Source organism: Oncorhynchus keta, chromosome 13, assembly GCF_023373465.1.
Source record: "Oncorhynchus keta strain PuntledgeMale-10-30-2019 chromosome 13, Oket_V2, whole genome shotgun sequence".
Classification (NCBI taxonomy): Eukaryota; Metazoa; Chordata; class Actinopteri; order Salmoniformes; family Salmonidae; genus Oncorhynchus; species Oncorhynchus keta.
In genome coordinates this window covers 37485573-37510378 of record NC_068433.1, presented here as the reverse complement: position 1 = coordinate 37510378, position 24806 = coordinate 37485573, and the positions used below count along the sequence as shown (strand labels likewise).

Below are 24806 nucleotides of genomic sequence, written 5' to 3'. Positions count from 1 at the left end.
CTAACAGCTTACCACACAAAATACAGTTGAAGTCAGAAGTTTACATACACAAAAGGTTGGAGTCATTAACTTGTTTTTCAACCACTCCACAAATTTCTTCTTAACCAACTGTACTTTTTGCATGTTGGTTAGGACATCCAACAATTGTTTACAGACAGATTATTTCACTTATAATTCACTGTATCACAATTCCAGTGGTTCAGAAGTTTACATACACTAAGTTGACTATGCCTTTAAACAGCTTGTAAAATTCCAGAAAATTATGTAATGGTTTTAGAAGCTTCTGATAGGCTAATTGACATCACTTGAGTCAATTGGAGGTGTACCTGTGGATGTATTTCAAGGCCTACCTTCAAACTCAGTGCCTCTTTGCTTGACATCATTGGAAAATCAGGGGGAAAAAGGGTAGTCCTCCACAAGTCTGGTTCATCCTTGGGAGCAATTTCCAAACAATGAAGGTACCATGTTCATCTGTACAAACAATAGTATGCAAGTAGAAACACCATGGGACCATGCAGCCGTCATACCGCTCAGGAAGGAGGCGCGTTCTGTCTCCTAGAGATGAACGTACTTTGGTGGGAAAAGTGCAACTCAATCCCAGAACAACAGCAAAGGACCTTGTGAAGATGCTGGAGGAAACAGGTACAAAAGTATCTATATCCACAGTAAAACGAGTCCTATATCGACGTAACCTGAAGGGCCACTCAGCAAGGAAGAAGCCACTTCTCCAAAACCGCCATGAAAAAGCCAGACTACGGTTTGTAACTGCGCATGGCAACAAAGATCATACATTTTGGAGAAATGTCCTCTGGTCTGATGAAACGAATATAGAACTGTTTGGCCATAATGACCATCGTTATGTTTGGAGGAAAAAGGGGGAGGCTTGCAAGCCGAAGAACACCATCCCAACCGTGAAGCACGAGGGTGGCAGCATCATGTTGTGGGGGTGCTTTGCTGCGGGAGGGAATTGTGCACTTCACAAAATAGATAGCATCATGAGGATGGAAAATTGTGTGGATATATTGAAGCAACATCTCAAAACATCAGTCAGGAAGTTGAAGCTTGGTCTCAAATTTGTCTTCCGAATGGACAATGACCCCAAGCATACTTCCAAAGTTGTGGCAAAATGGCTTAAGGACAACAAAGTCAAGGTATTGGTGTGGGCATCACAAAGCCGTGGGCAGAACTGAAGAAAAAAAAAACATTTGTGGGCAGAACTGAAAATGCATGTGCGAGCAAGAAGGACTATAATCCTGACTGTTACACCAGCTCTGTCATGAGGAATGGGCCAAAATTCATCCAACTTATTGTGGGAAGCTTGTGGAAGGCCACCGAAAGCGTTTCACCTTCAACAATTTAAAGGCAATGCTACCAAATACTAATTGAGTGTATGTAAACTGCTGACCCACTGGGATTGTGATGAAAGAAATAAAAGCTGAAATAAATAATTCTCTCTACTATTATTCTGACATTTCACATTCTTAACTTCTTGCGACTCCAAACCCGTATCCGGGAGCATAATCATTGCCTCAAACTCATTACCATAACGCAACGTTTCCTATTCATGAAAATCGCAAATTAAATGAAATAAATATATTGAAACACAAGCTTAGCCTTTTGTTAACAACACTGTCATCTCAGATTTTCAAAATATGCTTTTCAACCAAAGCTACACAAGCATTTGTGTAAGAGTATTGATAGCCTAGCATAGCATTAAGCCTAGCATTCAGCAGGCAATATTTTCACAAAAACAAGAAAAGCATTCAAATAAAATAATTTTACCTTTGAAGAACTTCGGATGTTTTCAATGACGAGACTCTGTTAGATAGCAAATGTTAATTTTTTCCAAAAACATTATTTGTGTAAGAGAAATAGCTCCGTTTTGTTCATCATATTTGGCTAAGAAAAAAAAACGAAAATGCAGTCACTTACAACGCCAATTTTTTTCTCCAAATTAGCTCCATAATATCGACAGAAACATGGAAAACGTTATTTAGAATCAATCCTCAAGGTGTTTTTCACAATTATTTTCGATGAAAAATCATTCCTGGCAGTCGGTTTCTCATTAGAGGCAAACGGAAAAATACTGCAGCTGGAGATTACGCAATAATTGCGACGGAGGACACCAAGCGTCCACCTGGTAGATGTAGTCTCTTATGGTCAATCTTCCTATGATATGCCTACAAATACGTCACAATGCTGCAGACACCTTGGGAAAACGTGGAAAACGTAAGCTGACTCCTAGCTCCTCCACAGCCATATAAGGAGTCGTTGCCATGAGGCGGTTTCAAAAAATGCGGCACTTCCTGATTGGATTTTTATCTGGGTTATTTCTGTAACATCAGTTCTGTGGCACTCACAGACAATATCTTTGTAGTTTTGGAAACGTCAGAGTGTTTTCTTTCCAAAGCTGTCAATTATATGCATAGTCAAGCATCTTTTCGTGACAAAATATCTTGTTTAAAACGGGAACGTTTTTCATCCAAAAATTTAAATCGCGCCCCCTAGTTATAAAAGGTTAAAATAAATGGTGATCCTAACTGACCTGAAATAGGGTATTTTTACATGGATTAAATGTCAGGAATTGTGAAAAACTGAGTTTAATTGTAGTTGGCTAAGGTGTATGTAAACTTCAGACTTAAACTGTACGTGTCTTTACTATAAAACCCAATAAAAAAACACACAGGAGGTCCCATAAAAAAAGTGACTCCTTGAATGTTACAGTATAACACACTCTGTAGGGCACTTTCAAGTGAATTTACTGCTGTATGCTAATATATGTTCTGGACACGCCACTGCAAAGCACCTCCTGGAGTTTGATAAACGGCATTGGTGCTATCACGAAATCTATTTCTCCGAGAAATTGTATTACTATAAAATAATAACCCTATATTTTGTTTAGCATAGAATTGATTTTATACAGTATTTTTTGCTCATCTTTATCAAGGGTGCCAGTCATTATGCACCTGATTGTATGTAACACAATGGCTGTTGTCCACAGTGATATGGAGGTGTGACCATCTCTGAATTGATCCTGTGGATGCATGTAATATGTGCTGTACACTGAGTGTACAAAACGTTAAGAACACCTGCTCTTTCCAAGATGTAGACTGACCAGGTGAATCCAGGTGTGATCCCCTATTGATGTTATCACTTGTTATATCCACTTCAGTCAGTGTAGATGAAGGGGAGGAAATAGGTTAAAGAAGGATGATTAAACCTTGAGACAATTAAAACATGGATTATGTATGTGTGGCATTCAGAGGGTGAATGGGCAAGACAAAATATTGAAGTGACTTTTAACTGAGTATGGTAGTAGGTGCCAGGCGCACCGGTTTGTTTCAAGAACTGCAACGCTGCTGGGGTTTTCACACTCAGCGGTTTACCGTGTGTACCAAGAATGGTCCACCTCCCAAAGGACATCCAGCCATCTTGACACAACTGTGGGAAGTTCCTGTGGAACGCTTCCAACATCTTGTAGTCTATGGGGGAGGGGGGCAACTCAATATTAAGAAGGTGTTGTTAATGTTTGTACACTCTGTGTATATTGATGTGGTTTAATGTGTATGAGTGTGATGGAGGTTAACAGTGTAACTGGAGACATGTGTGTAGGAGACAGGAGTTTACTTTTTTACTCTGCTTATGTAAAATGCATACACAAAACTAGGTCCTTCTGAATGTTGTAGAATAAAAAGCACTTTCCTAACTCCCAACATTGTATGTGTTTTTGACAGAGTGGGCCAAGGAGGGTAAGTGGTGTACCCTGACGTTTGTGTGACTAAATGAAGTGGAAAGCGATGTTTTTGCTGTTTGAAGCCTAAATGGATGATAATGGACTATAGTGCTCATGTTTCATAATAACTGCTTCATGCTGAGCTCTTCTCACACAGCCTTCTCATAACCCCTTGTGTCTCTTCATCTGTTTGGCTTGTTTGATAAGAAATAGCATGTTACTTTAATAGGTGTAATCTACACTGAACAAAAATATAAACGCAACATGTAAAGTGTTGGCCCCATGTTTCATGAGCTGAAATAAAGATCCCAGAAATGTTCCAAATCCCTGTTAGTGAGCAATTTCTCCTTTGCCAAGATACTCATCGTTTGCTGATGTCAACATTGTGAACAGAGTGCCCCATGGTGGCGGGGGGGGGGGGGTTTATGGTATGGGCAGGCATAAGCTACGGGAAAATTAACATAATCGCTCTAGTGACTCCTTGTGGCGATCTGGGTGTCTGCGGGCTGACTCCAGTCGCCAGTTGAACGGTGTTTCCTCCGATACATTGGTGCGGCTGGCTTCCGGGTTAAGCTGGCGGTTGTTAAGGAGTGCGGTGAGGTGGGTCATGTTCCAGAGAACGTTTGATTCCACCTTCGCCTCTCCCGAGCCTGTTAGTTAGTTGCAGTGATGAGACAAGATTGAAAAAAGCGGGTAAAATTCAAATTTCTGGAAGCTGAAAGTGTCCCAGTTCTTCCATGGCCTGAATACTCACCAGATATGTCACCCATTGAACATGTGTGGGATGCTCTGGATCGCCGTTAATGACAGCGTGTTCCAGTTCCCGCCAATATCCAGCAACTTTGCACAGCCATTGAAGAGGTGTGGGACAACATTCAACTCTATGCAAAGGAGATGTGTCGTGCTGCTTTAGGCAAATGGTGGTCACACCAGATACTGACTGGTTTTCTGACCGATGCCCTCACCTTTTTTTTAAGGCATTTGCCACCAACAGATGCATATCTGGATTCCTAGTCATGTGAAATCTATAGATTAGGCTGTTAATGAATTTATTTCAATTGACTGATTTCCTTATATGACCTGTAACTAAGTAAAATCTTTGAAATTGTAGCATTTATATGTTTTTTCAGTATATAATCCCTTTTTATTTTTTTCTCTTCTATTCTTTGTGTTTCTCCTCTCCACAGCATTTAGATTTTGATTGACACCTGTATGGATATTCACTTCATTAGCCAAGAGCGTATTGAAGCCCTCATCCTGACAGGTTCTGAGTGAGAGCAGCCATTGTTAGTGACTCACTCCAATCTGCTAATTTTCATTAGCTCAAAAGTGAATGGGAAAGCACCACAACTATTAGCATTGGAATTAGCATAGAGAATGGATGGGTAGTGTGTTGTAAATCCCCTATCTCTTATCTGGCAGCACACAGCTGTTATGTGTGTGCATGTGTGCGTGGGATTGGGACCCTCATTCAGTGTTAATGTATCAACACCAGTCTTTGTATTCAAAGGGATGAACACGGTCCATTTGAAACAGAATTAATCCAACCTTCTGTTCTGCTTGTGCGGCTTTCAAGTTGTATTAAGCGCGCATCAATGTACCCTTAGTGGTAGCTGGTGTTACCTTATGTGGGCAGCATGTAAACAATCAGTTTTCTTCTCCTCCTTCTATCCTCCTTTCCTTCTTCTCTAAACTTTCACAGTGTCCTCACCACTGCACAGTACCATGGTTTGTCACACATTGTCAGAGCCTTGTCCAGTTGAAGCACCCGGGGCTTTAACAATAACACTAGGAATGGATCGCTCTCCGAGTCCCAGCTGTTCAATAGGCATTTCCCATCATATATCTCCCCTCCTTTCTCATTAACCCAGCCCACCTCTCTCTCTCTCTCTCTCTCTCTCTCTCTCTCTCTCTCTCTCTCTCTCTCTCTCTCTCTCTCTCTCTTACTCTACTCTACTCTACTCTACTCTACTCTACTCTACTCCAGGAACAAAAGGAGGATGCTTCTCTGCTCACCCTAATCTTCTCTACTTACACTGCCATTGTTTTCATTAGCTCATCTTTCCTCATCTCTCCAGACAAGTTTCTTTCTTTCCCAGATGTTTTTATTTTTCTGTGAATTGGTCATCAGCTGGCTTTGTGACAGACGGGGGGTTCTTCCTGCACGGAGGCAAATAAAAGGAGTGCTGTAGAGAAAGGTGCTGCACTGATCGCCCCTGGGTGATACTATCATATAGGAGACATAAGCATGAGTTGGGGTGTGTACGCACCTCATCCCCCTGCACTCTGATAGCTTCAATATGGCTCACACTCTTTCTATTTTCTAACCTTTATTTAACCAGGGAAGACATTGGGATTGACATGTTTTTTTTTCATGTGAGCCCATGTAGTCTCTCTATAGACTGCCTCGTCACTTACGCTTGGGGAGATGGAGTCCTAATTTATGCATGAAACAATCGAGTGGGGTCAGGTGAGGATTTTAATTAGCCACAGGACCAATACGAATTACTCCTACAGGGTTTCCCATGTCCGCTGGCAGGGGCAGATGGATGCCACTAATACAATAACACTCCTTTAGTAGTGCTATTTACTTATTATGAATCACTACTCATAGACAAGGCTGGAAGGGACAGTATGTTAGTCATAGTATGTTAGATGTTTGTTTAGCATGAGAAAATCTGCCCCCCCTCTCTCTTCCCCTTTCCGCCCCCTACCTCCTCCCACTCCTCATCTCCTCTCTTCCACTCTCCTCTCTTCTCTCTGCTTCTCCTCTCCTCTCTCTGCTTCTCCTCTCCTCTCTCTGCTTCTCCTCTCCTCTCTGATAATGATCCAGCTAATAACACAGGCAGACATGAAATGGATTGCTATGAAGTCCTCATAGTCACTTCCTTAGGGATTTCCTGCTTTACCGTCACTTGAGAAGAGCTGAATTTCTATCCGTTACTTTAATGTTGCTTTTAGATAACGTTTCAAGGCAAGCTTAGCTAAAAATTCTCTCTCTCTCCGTATCTGTTTGAGCTGGGTTAAAGCGGCGATAAGCAGTAGAAGCAATAACAAAGCGCAATCCCTGCCCCTATTTTGGTTAAAAAGCTGAGGGATGGGGCTGGAGAAATGTTAACTGTCTCAAATTCATAGACAGATATATGGATGCAAGGCCTGACCATCCATGATATCAGCTTTATTGTTTTAACTATGTTTTGAGGCTATACAGTGTGTAACGGTTTTCTAGGTGTGATGAAGAGTCGGACCAAAATGCAGCGTGTAGATTGCGATCCATGTTTAATGAACAAACGTAACACGAATCTAAATACAAAACCTACAAAACATAAACGTAATGAAAACCGAAACAGCCTAATACTGGTGCACATACACACAGAACAAGGAACAAAGACACTAAGGACAATCACCCACGACAAACTCAAAGAATATGGCTGCCTAAATATGGTTCCCAATCAGAGACAACGATAAACACCTGCCTCTGATTGAGAACTACTTCAGACAGCCATAGACTTAACCAGAACACCCCACTAGCTACAATCCCAATACATACACACCACATACACAAACCCATGCCACACCCTGGTCTGAAAATACTTCGACCAGGGCGTGACAGAACCTCCCCCCTAAGGTGCGGACTCCCGAACGCACCTCAAAACAATAGGGAGGGTCCGGGTGGGCGTCTGTCCATGGTGGCGGCTCCGGCGTGGGACGTGGACCCCACTCAATCAATGTCTTAGTCCCCTCTCCTCGCGTCCTTGGATAGTCCACCCTCGCTGCCGAACATGGCCTAGTAGTCCTCACCCAGAACCCCACTGGACTGAGGAGCAGATCGGGACTGAGGGGCAGCTCGGGACTAAGGCAGCTCGGGACTGAGGGGAAGCTCGGGACTGAGGGGAAGCTCGGGAGTGAGAGGAAGCTCGGGAGTGAGAGGAAGCTCGGGAGTGAGAGGAAGCTCAGGCAGGTTGATGGATCTACCAGATCCTGGCTGGCTGGTGGTTTTGGCAGATCCTGGCTGACTGGCGGATCCTGGCTGACTGGCGGATCCTGGCTGACTGGCAGATCCTGGCCGACTGGCAGTTCTGGCAGATCCCGGCTGACTGGCGGATCTGGAAGAGTCTGGTTGACTGGCAGATCTGGAAGAGTCTGGTTGACTGGCAGATCTGGAAGAGTCTGGTTGACTGGCGGATCTGGAAGAGTCTGGTTGACTGGCGGATCTGGAAGAGTCTGGTTGACTGGCGGATCTGGAAGAGTCTGGCTGACTGGCGGATCTGGAAGAGTCTGGCTGACTGGCGGATCTGGAAGAGTCTGGCTGACTGGCGGATCTGGAAGAGTCTGGCTGACTGGCGGATCTGGAAGAGTCTGGCTGACTGGCGGATCTGGAAGAGTCTGGCTGACTGGCGGATCTGGAAGAGTCTGGCTGACTGGCGGATCTGGAAGAGTCTGGCTGACTGGCGGATCTGGAAGAGTCTGGCTGACTGGCGGATCTGGAAGAGTCTGGCTGACTGGCGGATCTGGAAGAGTCTGGCTGACTGGCGGATCTGGAAGAGTCTGGCTGACTGGCGGATCTGGAAGAGTCTGGCTGACTGGCGGATCTGGAAGAGTCTGGCTGACTGGCGGATCTGGAAGAGTCTGGCTGACTGGCGGATCTGGAAGAGTCTGGCTGACTGGCGGCTCTGGCTGCTCCATGTAGGCTGACAGCTCTGGCGGCTTCTTACAGACTGACAGCTCTGGCGGCTCCGTGCAGACTGGCGGCTCCTTGCAAATTGACAGCTCCTTACAGACTGACAGCTCCTTGCAGACTGACAGCTCCTTGCAGACTGACAGCTCCTTGCAGACTGACAGCTCCTTGCAGACTGACAGCTCCTTGCAGACTGGCAGCTCCTTGCAGACTGGCAGCTCCTTGCAGATTGGCAGCTCTGTGCAGATTGGCAGCTCCGTGCAGACTGGCAGCTCCGTGCAGACTGGCAGCTCCTTGCAGACTGGCAGCTCCTTGCAGACTGACAGCTCCTTGCAGACTGACAGCTCCTTGCAGACTGACAGCTCTGGCTGCTTCATGCAGACTGACATCTCTGGCTGCTCCATGCAGACTGACAGCTCTGGCTGCTCCATGCAGACTGACAGCTCTGGCTGCTCCATGCAGGCTGGCAGCTCTGGCTGCGCTGAACAGGCAGGAGACTCCGGCAGCGCAGGAGAGGAGAAAGGCTCTGGCTGCGCTGGAGACGCGAGGCGCACTGTAGGCCTGATGCGTGGTGCTGGTACTGGTGGTACTGGACCGAGGACACGCACAGGAAGCCTGGTGCGGGGAGCTGGCACCGCAGGGCTGGGGTGTGGAGGTGGTACTGAATAGACCGGACCGTACAGGCGCACTGGAGCTCTTGAGCACCGAGCCTGCCCAACCTTACCTGGCTCGATGCCCACTCTAGCCCGGCCGATACGAGGAGCTGGAATATACCGCACCGGGCTATGCACCCGCACTGGGGACACCGTGCGCACCACTGCATAACACGGTGCCTGCCCGGTCTCTCTAGCCCCCCGGTAAGCACAGGGAGTTTGCGTAGGTCTCCTACCTGGCGTAGCCCTACTCCCCGTGAGCCCCCCCTCAATAACTTTTGGGGCTGACTCTCGGGCTTCCGTCCGCGCCGCCGTGCTTGCATCGCCAACCTCATTCTCCTGTAACCTTCCGCACACTGCTCCATCGAATCCCAGACGGGCTCTTGCACTCTCCCTGGGTCGACCGCCCACCTGTCTATCTCCTCCCAAGAAGTATAGTCCATACTGTACTCCTCTTTGGGCTGCTCCTGTTGCCTCTTCTCCTGCTGCACCTTTGGGCGGCTACACTCCCCTGGTTTAGCCCAGGGTCCTCTCCCGTCGAGGATTTCCTCCCATGTCCAGAAATCCTTCTTACGCATCTCCTCTTTGGGCTGCTCCTGCCTGTTGACACGCTGCTTGGTCCGTTTGTGGTGGGTGATTCTGTAACGGTGTTCTAGGTGTGATGAAGAGTCAGACCAAAATGCAGCGTGTAGATTGCGATCCATGTTTAATGAACAAACGTAACACTAATCTAAATACAAAACCTACAAAACAATAAACGTAATGAAAACCAAAACAGCCTAATACTGGTGCACATACACACAGAACAAGGAACAAAGACATTAAGGACAATCACCCATGACAAACTCAAAGAATATGGCTGCCTAAATATGGTTCCCAATCAGAGACAACGATAAACACCTGCCTCTGATTGAGAACCACTTCAGACAGCCATAGACTTAACCAGAACACCCCACTAGCTACAATCCCAATACATACACACCACATACACAAACCCATGCCACACACTGGCCTGAAAATACTTCGACCAGGGCGTGACACAGTGTTTGTTTGCATTTACTTTGTTTACCAACATTGGTTTACAAACAAGCTTATATTTTGGGTACTGATGAGGGTACAACAGTTGAACTAAGCTCATGAGTTATTTCTTAGTGATATTCTTTAAGAACAAATGGGTACATATCATTAATTTATTAGTGAAAAAATTGATGTCGCAACTGCTGATTGCCCCTTTAAGGTCAGAACAGGCTGGCTAGTTTTCCTGGAACATGCATCGCCAGGGGCAACACCTGGAGCCAATGGGGTGATGTTTCACTCTTACCTCACTGTGCACACTCATCGGTGATTGGTGCAGCAGCTTCAGCTGACCTTTAGCGAGAGTCCTCTGCATTGTAATGGGAATAATTAGATTGCATCTCCACTGATTTACAGTCTCTGAGTTATATGGAAATGACTGAGTAATATTTCATTTCAGACTAGGATACATTTCTCTACTCCTCTTTTTTTTCTCTCTTTATCCATCTCCTTCCCCTGTTTCTGGCTGTTCTCACACTCTGAGCGAGGTGGAAACTCTCAGTGTGTGGGTGTGTGTGTGTTTGAGGAGAGATCCATAATTCAGGCTGGTGGGCCAGTCTGTCTGTCTCCCTCTTGGCACAGAGAGCTGGACCAGATATGACTCCAATACACCACTGTCTCACCTCTTTTTCTCCTTGAATACTTGACTCCCTGTTCCTTTCTCTGAATATTAAATTGTCTCCTCTCCACTGACTTCTGCAGCGTACCAATGGTCTTAAATATTGAGTGGTACATCTTGGCACTGAATTATACTGAGGGAAAAAATAGTTGAATTAATGTAACCTGAGTTTAACCTGAAGTTAAAACATGATATGTTTGATGCAGGATAGCCCAGTATAATGTGCACATTGACTTACACTAGCAGATGTAACTTTTTACCCCTACACAAATATTCTTTAAGAAATGTGCTCAATGGCTTCTGGGTTAAGCGAGCAATGTGTCGAGAAGCAGTGTGGTGGTCGTGTTTCAGAGGACGCATGGCTCGCAACATTCGCCTGTCCCGAGTCCGTACGAGAGTTGCAACAATGGGACAAGACTGTAACTACCAATTGGATATCACGAAATTGGGTTGAAAAAAATATATATAATAAGAAATGGGCTCAAACACATTCTTAGCATGCATGCAAAACGAAGCGTAAATGAGTGATTTAACACTACATTTGTGATTTAACTCGGGGGGAATGATGCAAGCATCCCTCTGCTCCTTCCTTATTCCTCCCTCCTCTCATCCTCCCTCTCCCCTCCTCCCGTCCCAGACTCTATCTGCCCTAACATGAGGCGACAGTGCCGTACTTCAGGCATCACTCCCCACCCACCCCTTCCTCTCCCAGCAGTAGAACCAGGCTGTGTGTGTCTGTGTGTACTAGACAGTAGCGCAAAGCCCGACCAGGGCCCTATCCATCCATACCCGCCTCATGGCTCCTAGCCTGACCTGAACCGCAGACAGAGTGGCTCAGAGCTGGGGAGAGGAGAGCACAGAACCCCTGGTCTGGTTCTCCCCCTCCCTCACAATGAGTAAACAAGCTTCTTCAGGTCTGCTGCACTAACATGTGTCTGCGGGCTGTGCAGTGCACTCCACATTGCGTCACAGGGTGACAAGTCCAATGGTTCCTTACAGTACCTGATCTATTCAAATACAGGAGGTGGTGGAGAGGGCAAGAGGATGTGTGAGCTATAGCGCACGGCACGCACAGCACACATCAGCACTGTGTGCGCTCATCTGTTGAACCTGTTTTTTTGTCTTGACTTCTTGGGATTAGAAAGTTATCTCTATTTAAATTAGATTTTGTTTCTTCAGGCATCAAGGGCAAGGAGTGCTTTCAACTTGCCTGCTTGCTTGAGCTATGATAATCAGAATATTATTGTGTTTACTAAAGTTCATTAAGCCAATGGTTTATGGTGTGTGTGTATGTGTGTGTGTCTATGCTAGCGTGTGGTAAATTTAATAATTACTCTCCTCTTGCTTTTACCTTCCAGGACCCAGATTAATTTCACAGTGGCAATTGATTTCACCGCTTCAAACGGTGAGCAACACACACACACTCAACACTTCTCGTAATGCTCAACCAGGGCTGTTTAAATGTATGCATATTGGGTGATCTGTAATAGCCCTACTCCATTATTGCAGGGCAGGCTAAAACCTAATGCTGTAAAAGAGATGATAGCTTAGTGGTGATAACAGGAATAAATGTGCCTCTCTTGTATATTTTAATGTGTACCTGTTATAGCAAGGCTGGAAGGAAATGACCCGTCTCTTAGACGTTATAGTGAGGTTGAATGGGACTACCATATCTCTTAGATAACAGCAGATGGTTCAATTAAAACTTAGACCCCACTGATAACTCATGAGCGTAGGGTTATTGCTTCCTTGTTTTTATTTGACGAGGTCCAATATATGATGTGCTGGAGCTGATGTTATGGATGTGTGTCCAATAGGGCCGTTAAAAGATCTAAAGTTCATGTCACTATACTCATAACCACTACAGCCAGTGTGCTATAAAGTGAAATGATTCTCCTGCTCATGTTGGTCATGTAGTTATGCATGTCACTCATACTGTACCCACTACCCAGAGTCTTATATAGAGGGAAAGGCAGGGAAAGAGATCTAACACGCCTAAGGTGAAATGGTGTATTATGCTGTCTAAAAATATCAGCCTTTTGGTTGAACACTCAACTACCTTTCTGGGCAAAAGTATGGGCAGAATTCAGATAACACTGTATTCCACATATAATGCACCACTTTCTACCATAAACAGCATGCGCTAGCAGTGCACTAAATGGGGAATGGAGTTAGATTTGAGACACAGCCGTTCCTTTCTATATCTGGCTCTGTTGTTCCATTATTGTACCTTGTTATTACTGTCCCATTATTTACCATTACTGTACCTGTTTCCCAGGCAACCCAGCCCAGCCCACCTCCCTCCACTACATGAGTCCCTACCAGATGAATGCCTACGCCATGGCCCTGAAGGCTGTAGGGGAGATCATCCAGGACTACGACAGTGATAAGATGTTCCCTGCTTTGGGCTTCGGAGCCAAGCTGCCCCCCGACGGACGGGTCTCACATGAGTTCGCCCTGGTGAGTGACCTCTAACCCCTGACCTCTAACCCCCTAAACCCTGATAAGATAATCCCTGCTCTTGGCTTCAGAGAGGTTGGACGGGTACCCCAACACCAGAGTTGTTCAGTCCTGGCTCGGTTGATTAAATTGTGGGTTTGCTCCCTGCATGGAGCACATGTACTTAATGCGTTTGCCGTGGTTACGGGCTTGTTTTATTTATACCTGGTTAAAAGCTGCAGATGCACCAATCGAAATGTAAGTAATTAGACAAGTGAAAGAGCGACAAAACCCTAAGCAAACTCCACCTATCTGGCACTCCAGGCAGGCTCAAAGTTTCAATGTCTACTTAGTGGCTGTATTGTAGAGGCTTAGGATGCCAAGTCCTAAAAAACAAATACTACCACTGAGCTCTATGACTGCCAAGGAGAACAGTAACTGTCTTCTCTGTAAAGAAAAACATTGATCACAGACAGTCCTCCCTCCCATGCCCTCCCTCCCCCTCGCTCTCTTTTCGTCTTCAGCTCTACAGAGTACTGTAAACAGTAGGATACCACTCAGACAGGAACATGCCTCCAGCATGCTCAGCAGGGATTTTCCATATCTCTGACTGGGCCTAAAGTTGTATTGATGAAAGATGTGTATTTATCCTCCTCTCCGTCTCTTCTTTCCTAGTTCTCCTACTTCATTCCCCTGCTTCAGAATTTAATTAGAAATATCTTACATTTTTCTTTTTAGATTCTTCTCTTTTTAAAAAATGTTATTCTCCTGCTTGACTGGGATTGATGAAAGATGTTTAACTACCCTCCTTCTCTTTTTGTGTCTTCCAGAATGGCAACCCCCAAAACCCATACTGTGCAGGTATAGATGGAGTGATGGAGGCATATTACCAGAGCCTGAAGTCTGTCTGCCTCTACGGCCCAACCAACTTTTCTCCTGTCATCAACCATGTGGCCAGGTAAGGGGGCTATGAGGAACACAGCTGGACTTGTAAACAGCTTTAAGGTCACTTCAGTTTTCGATTCATTTCAGTGACTCTGTGAACCAAATTGAAATTGAATTTGTGATTGGAAAATGATATTACCCGCGGTTTTCTATTGTGGAGTCTTTTGATTCACTCCCTGAACTGACTGGATACGCATAGCAGGGTGATAAAAACAGAGGGCGACATCTACAGGTCTTCCTTCATTACATTTCAGATCACATTCCTACCAATGCACACCTAAATCTCCCAGGCATGAGAGAGCCATATGTCTATATAGAGCCATATGTCATGATTCCTGAGTCCTGAGTAGATCAATACTAACTAAGATGGCCTGAACGTGTGTATCGATTCACTGTCCTCTGCGTTCCAATGAGCCATTCGCGACGCAGGCTGTGTGTTGCGATTGAGTCGTTTCCCTGGGAGCAGAAAGGACGACAGAGGAAGTCTGCTGACTAACAGAGAGTTAACTGAGATGGATCAACTTTTATAAGTGCAAGTAGATGTTTCGGTACATAACTCAGTGTATTATGCTGAGTATAAGTTGGTGACAGTGTTTCGGCCACACGGTCAGACTAACGGACACTTAACCGAGATTTTTCAATTCTTAAGGGTGACTATGCTACTCAGCTCACAAGCACAGAGATAATCTCACAAATAATCAGTGTGACAGCATTCCACTGTAGAACTTTAACGTTAATTGAGTCCCATAAAAGGTGCTTCTGAGCTGTTACATAAAACAGTATTTTATTTTTACTTTTGTCACGTTCTGTTCTTTAGTTAACCTGTAAACATGTTGTTTGTGTGAGTGAACAGTGAACAATGACTACACAGTCCTTCCCACACACACACACACACACACACACACACACACACACACACACACACACACACACACACACACACACACACACACACACACACACACACACACACACACACACACACAGTCCTTAAGCCTTAATGAGTTTTGCTTAATGAAGTAAAGGTGCTGTCAGAAGACTTGAGATTAACAGATTTGTGTGTGTGTGTGTGTGTGTGTGTGTGTGTGTGTGTGTGTGTGTGTGTGTGTGTGTGTGTGTGTGTGTGTGTGTGTGTGTGTGTGTGTGTGTGTGTGTGTGTGTGTGTGTGTGTGTGTGTGTGTGTGTCCACATGCATGTGTGTGTGCCTATTTGTTGTTGCTCGGAAGCCAAGGTAGAAATATTGAGTTGAGGGGTGACAACCCAGTGCAAAATTTGTGTGTGGCTTTCAGAATCCACAATCATTAGTGCCATCCAAGAACACTACCTTACCCCTCCCTCCTTTCCTCTCATCTACTCTGTCTCATCTCCTCGTTTCGCCGTGTGCCACTCGCCCCCACGTTTTAATAATAACCACTCCGTTCCTTCTCTGCCTTGCCTCACGCTCCTCGCAGTTTAATAACTGTTCAATTGACTTCTCTGTCTTCGTCTCTGTATCCGACGCTGCAAGCATCTGATGTTCTGTCTCTCCTCACACCTTACGTGTGTTTGAGAAGCACAGGAAGCAGCCAGAGGCCAGGGCCCATGTTGTGTAAAGTAGGTGCCGGAAATAATATCACTACCCAGCCAGTTCATGCCGGGTTTGAGAGGTTACATCTGTAGGAAATAAAGACAATTGTATAATGTAGGGTTTTATGGATAATATAAACACTTGTGTGGCTCACCTATGTACTCTGTGTTTATCTCTCCTGTCTGTAGGTATGCTGCGTCAGTGAATGATGGCTCTCAGTACTTCGTCCTTCTCATCATCACAGATGGAGTCATCTCAGACATGGCCCAGACCAAGGAGTCCATCGTCAACGTAAGAACAACAACAACTGCTAAGCAATGTTCCCACTTTGGCGAAGACCACATTCACGGTAAACCCTGCATATGTCGGCTCAATCGGAATGACCTTTAAATGGACAGTTTTCCAAATCTGATCAGAATTTTCCACGATCTGATTGAATCCCGGCCCTAGTCACGAGATATATATATATATATAGGGAGACGTAAAGGCTGACTTGGGATCAGTTCCTAGATAAACAAGACATTCTGAAAAACTCATCATTCTACAGCCCTGGGGTAACACCTCAGTCAAACTAACTCATCATTCTACCGCCCTGGGGTAACACCTCAGTCAAACTAACTCATCATTCTACCGCCCTGGGGTAACACCTCAGTCAAACTAAATCATCATTCTACAGCCCTGGGGTAACACCTCAGTCAAACTAACTCATCATTCTACAGCCCTGGGGTAACACCTCAGTCAAACTAAATCATCATTCTACAGCCCTGGGGTAACACCTCAGTCAAACTAACTCATCATTCTACAGCCCTGGGGTAACACCTCAGTCAAACTAACTCATCATTCTACAGCCCTGGGGTAACACCTCAGTCAAACTAACTCATCATTCTACAGCCCTGGGGTAACACCTCAGTCAAACTAACTCATCATTCTACAGCCCTGCGGTAACACCTCAGTCAAACTAACTCATCATTCTACAGCCCTGGGGTAACACCTCAGTCAAACTAACTCATCATTCTACAGCCCTGGGGTAACACCTCAGTCAAACTAACTCATCATTCTACAGACCTGGGGTAACACCTCAGTCAAACTAAATCATCATTCTACAGCCCTGGGGTAACACCTCAGTCAAACTAACTCATCATTCTACCGCCCTGGGGTAACACCTCAGTCAAACTAACTCATCATTCTACAGCCCTGGGGTAACACCTCAGTCAAACTAACTCATCATTCTACAGCCCTGGGGTAACACCTCAGTCAAACTAAATCATCATTCTACAGCCCTGGGGTAACACCTCAGTCAAACTAACTCATCATTCTACCGCCCTGGGGTAACACCTCAGTCAAACTAACTCATCATTCTACAGCCCTGGGGTAACACCTCAGTCAAACTAACCCATCATTCTACAGTCCTGGGGTAACACCTCAGTCAAACTAAATCATCATTCTACAGCCCTGGGGTAACACCTCAGTCAAACTAACTCATCACTCATAAAGATGGAGAGAGCAGTGGCAGGGTTATGGCACAAACACACACACACACACACACAAAGACACACATACACACACACACAAGTGTTGGGGGAGTGTGAGTTGAGGGACTTTTATTTATTTATGTTCTCATCCCCAACTTCCGAGGAGGTGTTCCTGTCCCACGCAGCCCTCAGGAAGATGCTACATCTCACAGACACACGCCATGAATATTTACACACACACACACACAGACACAGCTTGGGGTGAATCAACTTTATTGTATAGGCTGTGGGCTGTATAGGTTCTCAGTCAACATCACTCATAAAACTCATTTCTCAGACTGTCTGACAGAATCCTATGAATATTTATACTGTGTGACAGACTCAACGTTATGTCACAGACATAATGGGGAGAATATGGGACTCAACTTTGTTTCCTCGTGTCCTATCCAGGCATCGTGTCTTCCCATGTCAATTATCATCGTAGGGGTGGGACCAGCAGAATTTGATGGTAAGAAACACACTAACACACACAGATGCACAAATGCACGTACCTGCGTATGCGCACACGCATCACATACACACACACACACATACACACACACACACACACACACACACACACACACTCCACTGAGCAGATGATGACTACAGTATCATGTTTCTCCTCAGCGATGATCGAGTTGGACGGGGATGAAGTGAGGATCTCGTCGAGAGGAAGATATGCGGAGAGGGACATTGTTCAGGTACGCCGTGTTCCTTCTGTAGGTTCCACTGCTAGGTGGAAGATGCAGATGCATGGAGTCAAATAGGTAGGGTTTTGGGAGCATTAGAATACGCCTCACAAACAAAGAAACTGTCTGCATCCATCTGGCCCCACTTTGTGACAACTGCTGTTGTACAAAGGGCTTTATAAAAATACACTTGATTGCATAGCATAGCACAGAACAGTCAGGGCTACGGACAGAGGCTACAACATACTGTTTATATGCACATAATGATGATCAATGGTAGTAGAATCTAGAAACTAGAAGTACTGGAAAACAAATTGGGAAGGAAATCCGAACGGGGGAATCAACAGAATCGTACATAAAAAGCACAAAAAAGACCTTTACACAGATAGTAGTGCTTGTACATTAGAGTTAACATCTGTGTCGTTAGACAGACAGACATCTGGTCTGAGTTCAGATCCTTCCCACCTGCTCTGCTCTCCTTCATCAGGCCAGATGGACAGAAACCCCGCAGAGGGTTTTCCTAATCTCTGTTAACCAAGAGGTCAAATCTTGCATAATTTGGTCAGCTGCTTGATTAACTTCTGTGATCATACGTGTTAGAAATTGAGAGTTTTGGCATAATCGAAGTCTCCACCCTCGCAAAAGGAAATTCTCAGCCAAACCCCCCCCCTTCCTATCCGTGTGGGCACATGCACGAAGCACTCAAGACAAAGAAGTTTAAGCACAGCCTTCGCCCAAATCCTGATACATCCAAATAACCTGTGACGCATCCCATTCAGTCCTGTCTACACACAGAATCTGCCCACAGGACATTACCGCAGCCCTGATGTGGCTTGCCTCCATTCTACATTAGCCCTGATGTGGCTTGCCTCCATTCTACATTAGCCCTGATGTGGCTAGCCTCCAGGCTACATTAGCCCTGATGTGGCTAGCCTCCATGCTATGCTATTGTTCCAAATGGCTAGCCTCCATGCTACATGAGCCCTGATGTGGCTAGCCTCCATGCTATGCTATTGTGCCAAATGGCTAGCCTCCATGCTATTCCAAATGGTTAGCCACCATTATATGATAATAGCCTATTAGGCACCGTTTCCTATCAGGTCTTCCCCTGCTCTGTTGGACAACAGAAGGGGCTCCTCTCTTCCTCCCTCCTTACTTCCCTCCCTCCACCTCTTCCTCCTCCTCCTTCTCAACCTCCTCTTTCCCTCTTCCCTCACCTCCCTCCCTCTATGTGGATGATATGATAGAGGGCTAGATCATTACGCTCCCCCTGCTCATTAGTGAGCCTTGTTAACACAGAGAGAACATCAAGGCTGCTCTGCTGTGGACCTGGCTAGGAGGTCTACACACACACACACACACACACACACACACACACACACACACACACACACACACACACACACACACACACACACACACACACACACACACACAGGGTGTGAGTGGGCTAGAAAGAGGTCCGTTCTGCTCTTTCTAGCCCACTCACACCCTCACAATCTGTCAGTCTGGATAGTTAGCTGCCTCTACACACAGACAGGCAGGACCCCTATGAAAGACACTTCTGTGATAAAACTGTCTCTGCCCCCAGCCTCATTAGTTCAGATATGAAAGCGACTGAGCGTTCGCTAGCAATGCACTGTACATAGCAACAAGAGACGAGGGAAACGAAAGGCTTTTTTTGATAGCTGATTAGCTAGGCCTCTTTCACCTCGCTCTGAATTTGCCAACTGTTATGAATAAATTAATGTTTTACTTGTACTGTGGGTCCAAAAAGTCTCAACATAGGTTTTTCAAAGGTCTTTGGAAGTATTTTGCAGAATTCACACATAATGGCCTAACACCTACTATATATTGCCAATACTTTTATTTTTGTACATTTTTAGTATATATTAGAGTATATTTCTCCAGCTCCATTTCTTCTCTCTGTCGGTTTTCCAGTTAGGATTCAGCATTTAGTAGCTAAACAAACCTATATATTAACTGTACTGTCACTAATTCCAGCCCTGTCTTTGTCTTTCTCTTGTCGTCCAGTTTGTCCCGTTCAGAGACTACATCGACCGGACAGGGAACCACATCCTGAGTATGGCCCGTCTAGCCAAGGATGTCCTGGCTGAGATCCCTGACCAGTTCCTCTCCTACATGAGGACCAGAGGCATCAAGCCCTTGCCCACACCCCCTCCCTACACACCCCCAGGGTACCCTGTCCAGAGCCCCGATGGACACCCATTAAATACCCCCCCAGGACACCCCCTGCAGACGCAGATCTGAAGGGTGCGGAGATGCCCCATGGTCTCAAACAACACCTCTTCAAATATGTATTTGTCTCTCTCCTCTCTGCATCACTCAGTGATAGGAGAGGCCTTCTTGGCTTTCTCGCTCTCTCTCTCATTGCACTAATGGAGATTGACTGACTGGCAGAATGTTCTTACTGAGCGGTTCTACTTTGGAACGAGCAGATGGAGTCAATAAGGGCATGTTTACTTTCATTGTCAAGCGTTCCTCTGTCTGGACTTTCTGTATATCGGCAAATGGAGACACTCTCTGGGACACAGATAGACAGAGTCTGGTCTTCCCAGCTCACCTGGCATGGAATAGCAGAGTTAAGGAAAGGATGAATGGTGGAAGAATGAAAGGAGGATAGGAAGGAATTTCCTGGGGACTGGCCTTTTCAGGAGCAGAGTGGCGAAAAGGTTCTATTGTCTCTGGATGTGTAATCACTTGACTGTTGTACTGGAAATGTATTTCCTTCTTTCTCCCTCTATCTCTGGTCTCTTTCTATCTCTCTCCCTCTATCTCTGGTCTCTTTCTATCTCTCTCCCTCTATCTCTGGTCTCTTTCTATCTCTCTCCCTCTATCTCTGGTCTCTTTCTATCTCTCCCTCTATCTCTGGTCTCTTTCTATCTCTCTACTCTATCTCTGGTCTCTTTCTATCTCTCTCTCCATCTCTGGTCTCTTTCTATCTCTCCCTCTATCTCTGGTCTCTTTCTATCTCTCTCCCTCTATCTCTGGTCTCTTTCTATCTCTCTCTACTCTGTCTCTCTATTCTTCCAACTCTCACTCAATGTTTACAGTACATGTTAATGATAATGATTTTTTATCATTGGACACTTTTATATAATATTCGTACTTCTTTCAGTATGAAACTTTGGAATATCAATCGATATTCTCTCTATCTCGCAGCGTGTTGTCTTTGCCACGGGAGTCAGGTTGAGGTTGCAACAGTGCAGGTCCAAGTAGCCACTGTATTGTACTGTACTATACTATGTGTCCGTTTGCATGAGTGTATCGTCAGAGCATGCATTGTGGTCCTACACTTCCCTGCCTGTCACTGCTCTCAGTCTTTGGGGTTCCATGTTTTTAACTTTTAACTCTGTTGTTGAAGCGCATTCTGCTCCTTTCTAAACTGCCTTGGCGATAGGGTGCCCATGCCAGCCACGCTGCGAGTGCCCACGGGTTTTCTCACTGTGTCGAGAACAACAGTGACTCAACCAACAGCATATTCCCTTCCAATCCATTTAAATAACAACACCTGCTCTCAGATCCAGTTTGAGACAACAGCAGAAGCCCAGTGGTCAAAAACAGTAACACAAATGCTTTCCGTCTCTTTGGTTCTTGTTCTTTTGTGTTATTATTACTTTTACATTTGAGTCATTTATCAGACGCTCTTATCCAGAGCGACTTACAGGAGCAATTAGGGTTAAGTGCCTTGCTCAAGGGCATGTTGACAGATTTTTCACCGAGTCGGCTCAGAGATTCGAACCAGCGACCTTTCGGTTACTGACCCAATGCTCTTAACCGCTTGTTTGCCTTGGAAGCTGATATTCTTAAGTATATTGTTTTAAGTTGCCTTGTTAAGGTTATTTTATTGTTTTGAGTTGTGCCAATAAATATGTAATATTATTTAATTGTTATAATGTTAAGCCCTGAATGTGTTGGCCCTAGATGATGGTGTCTGGTGGTTGTCATGACAACATGTTCTTCCTAAATATTGTAAATCTCATCCCATAATACCAATTAACAAATACCCACTGAGGGCTAGGAGTTTTTCCTCACGAGGAAAAACTCCTTGCCCATAACCATTATACACAGTCAACCCTCTCTTACTTCTTACAGCCAGGGTATCCTCTTCAATCTGCTGTCTTAATGGGCTTAGAGTTTATATCATCTGCCTTTTAATTATTAATTAATTAATTATTAATACTAATAATTATTATCATAATATAACTATTAGCTAGTGCTTATATGGAGGTGCTGTGTAATTGATAACTTGATTGGTTGCATATCAATCAATACTCCTTATCAAATTAACAGACATTGCAACACCACATTTATGTGTTTCGCAGTTGTTGCCATTTGTTGCCATTTTCATGTGTGTGCCGCTGTCGGTCTGTTACCTCTCTGTCTGTTGCCATATCATTACTGATCGACCGATGCCCTTTGCCACACTTCAACCACATAGCAACACCTCTGTTTCTCTCTCTGTGTAATTCCTCCTCCTGCCTCACTGCAGCTCTGTGGACGCTGCCTCACAGAGTGCAATAGACTGTGTTTCAATGCTTAAATAGGATTGACTCCAAGCCAATAATATTTGGCATGGCAGGAGGAGAGGGGGATGAGAGAGGGGGATACAGCCCAGTGGGTTATGTCATTGGAGGGTCGTTCCATGTCATTTCATCATTCTATGTCAATGTTAAAGGAATAGTTCACCCAAATTACAAAATTACATATTGGTTTCCGTACCTGTAGGCAGTCTATGGACAATTACGACAGCATCCCATTCTTTGGTTTTGTTCACCTGGCCACTGTTTTGAATTCTAACTTTTTAGCATTTGTCGCACAAATCCAATGCAAGTCAATAGTACCTATATTAGCATTTCCGTGCTTCATATCCAACTCATCTTTGATAACGTAATTGATTTGAACACGACGTGTAAAAATACCAATATATATCCTCTTTCTTGTGTGTTTTGAGGTGGAACGACCCTGGACAGAAGTAGACAAACAGGTCAACCCTCTGATGTAGTCATACGAGTATGGGCATTAGTGCTACATGCCTGAGTCAACACAGTGCCAAACCTATACAGAGAGATGTTGGCTAGCCTAGAAAGAGAATAACCTCACTCGGTATATTCAACATGACAGTCTGTCATTTTAACCCATACATTTTACACAACATATATTTGATAAGAAACCTCTGCCTTGTTTAAAAAAAGACATACAGTAGACACACACTGTATTTTTATTTTCTCGCGACTTTCACTGATGTCTTCTTTTGTCGTGTTTTTCTCACAAATTTGAAAGCCTTCCATAATTGGCGCTCTGCATCTGTAGTTGTAGCCTAGCCTCGAGTCTGTGTATCATATGAAACCCTAGCGAAATCCATATAGTGCACCACGTGGCTCTTGTCAAAATAAATGCATTATGTGGGGAACAGCTAGTGTGTTATTTGAAACCCAGCTTGTGTGAGTCTGTGCTGCAGTCTCCCACTGAGCTTGTAGCAGAGCAGAGCAGGAGGTATCATTAGGACTTTGGGTCACAGTCTAGAGATCGTTATAGGCTCCCATTAACCACCCACAGGCTACTGACACAGTGTGGATACACACGTGTGCGCGTGCATATACACAGGCACACGCACACCGCTCGCACACAGACACACATACTGCCGAGACCATGGTCACCATCGTGGACTACTGACATTGTCATTTCTTAGTGCTTTCTCAGTTCAAACTACTATGGAAAGGATCATTCTTTTGTTTCACTGCTTTGCTAGTGCCACAACTCTTGCCATCTGCTTGCCGTGTGTGTATGTGGTGTGTGTGTGTGTGGGTGTGGGTGTGGGTGTGGGTGTGGGTGTGGGTGTGTGTGTGTGTGTGTGTGTGTGTGTGTGTGTGTGTGTGTGTGTGTGTGTGTGTGTGTGTGTGTGTGTGTGTGTGTACTTGCCGCCAGAGTCTAACAGACCATGTGAGTTGACACACGTGATCTTTGTTTACTAAAGATATACAAATAATATACTGTATGCTCATCATATCTACTTATAATGTGCACTATGTTTGCATGTACAGTTTTACATGAGATGCACCAGTTGTTTTTGTTATAATTGGGTGTTTTGGAAAAAGAAAATCTATGAAAATAACTGTACAAAATTGCCTTAAAAACGTTCACTGATTTCTTGGAATTTGTGCGATGCCTTCAGATATTGACTTGTTCTCTATTTTGTGTCAGTGTACAATATTTGCTTTTCTAGTGTATATTTTCTTTGCATAACTTCATGTATGGGGGAAAAAATATATTGTATTTTTGGAATCGGTGGTAAATCAGATAAAAGCCTGACTGAAGTTCTGATTGTCTGGTAATCCATATTATAGATGACTATTTCTGTATTAAACTACTGATTTTTAAATAAATATTCTTACTAAACACTAACTTTCCGCTGAAGTGCTTTTCTTTGCATGCATTACTTTCTCAATAGATCACTCCAGCCTTCTCTTCTCCTCCTGGCTTCCAACAGTCTGGCTTCCAATGACTGTTTTGTGTGTTGGTGTGACGTTCTAATTGCAGAAGGAGAATATGGTTTGTTGGCCGACTGGCAAATAATTATTACCCTTGGCAGAGGATTCGGGAGGCTGAGGTCCTGAACAGGGACAAAGGATCACAAAGAGTTTGGACGCAAAGATAAAATAAATAAATAACTCAGAAAACCATCTGTGTGGGTGGCAAGTATCATTAATAAAATTATAAACATAACATCTTAAATGTTTCTTGAGCTAAAATGTTGTGCACAAATTTGTTTACATCCTTGTTAGTCAGCATTTCTCCTTTGCCAGGACAATCCATCCACCTGACAGGTGTGGCATATCAAGAAGCGGCTTAAACAGCATGATCATTACACAGT

General features: G+C 44.7%; 1 protein-coding gene and 1 long non-coding RNA gene across 7 annotated transcripts in view; one reads left to right on the top strand and one right to left on the bottom strand.

Moving 5' to 3' along the window:
- Positions 1-24337, top strand: part of LOC118392262 (copine-8-like) — a 118816-nt gene extending 94479 nt beyond the window's left edge. For 4 of the 5 annotated variants that reach the window (XM_052460070.1, XM_052460073.1, XM_052460074.1 and 1 more), the window contains 8 exons: positions 3735-3749; positions 12116-12162; positions 13036-13217; positions 14027-14154; positions 15897-15999; positions 17631-17688; positions 17850-17923; positions 19946-24337. In XM_052460070.1, coding sequence (XP_052316030.1) covers positions 3735-3749; positions 12116-12162; positions 13036-13217; positions 14027-14154; positions 15897-15999; positions 17631-17688; positions 17850-17923; positions 19946-20182 — 844 coding nt within the window. In that variant the 3' untranslated portion in view covers positions 20183-24337. The remainder of the gene's footprint in view (positions 1-3734; positions 3750-12115; positions 12163-13035; positions 13218-14026; positions 14155-15896; positions 16000-17630; positions 17689-17849; positions 17924-19945) is intronic. The other variant, XM_052460071.1, reaches the window with a different exon arrangement.
- LOC127906789 (uncharacterized) lies at positions 16010-17624 on the bottom strand. Of its 2 annotated transcripts, none has more exons than XR_008062853.1 (3): positions 16657-17624; positions 16528-16613; positions 16010-16355 (listed from the first exon to the last, which is right to left on the bottom strand). It is a non-coding gene; the product is annotated as an uncharacterized LOC127906789 (long non-coding RNA). The 2 variants fall into 2 exon arrangements; XR_008062854.1 differs by having other exon boundaries at positions 16010-16312.
- Positions 24338-24806: the final 469 nt, after the last annotated feature.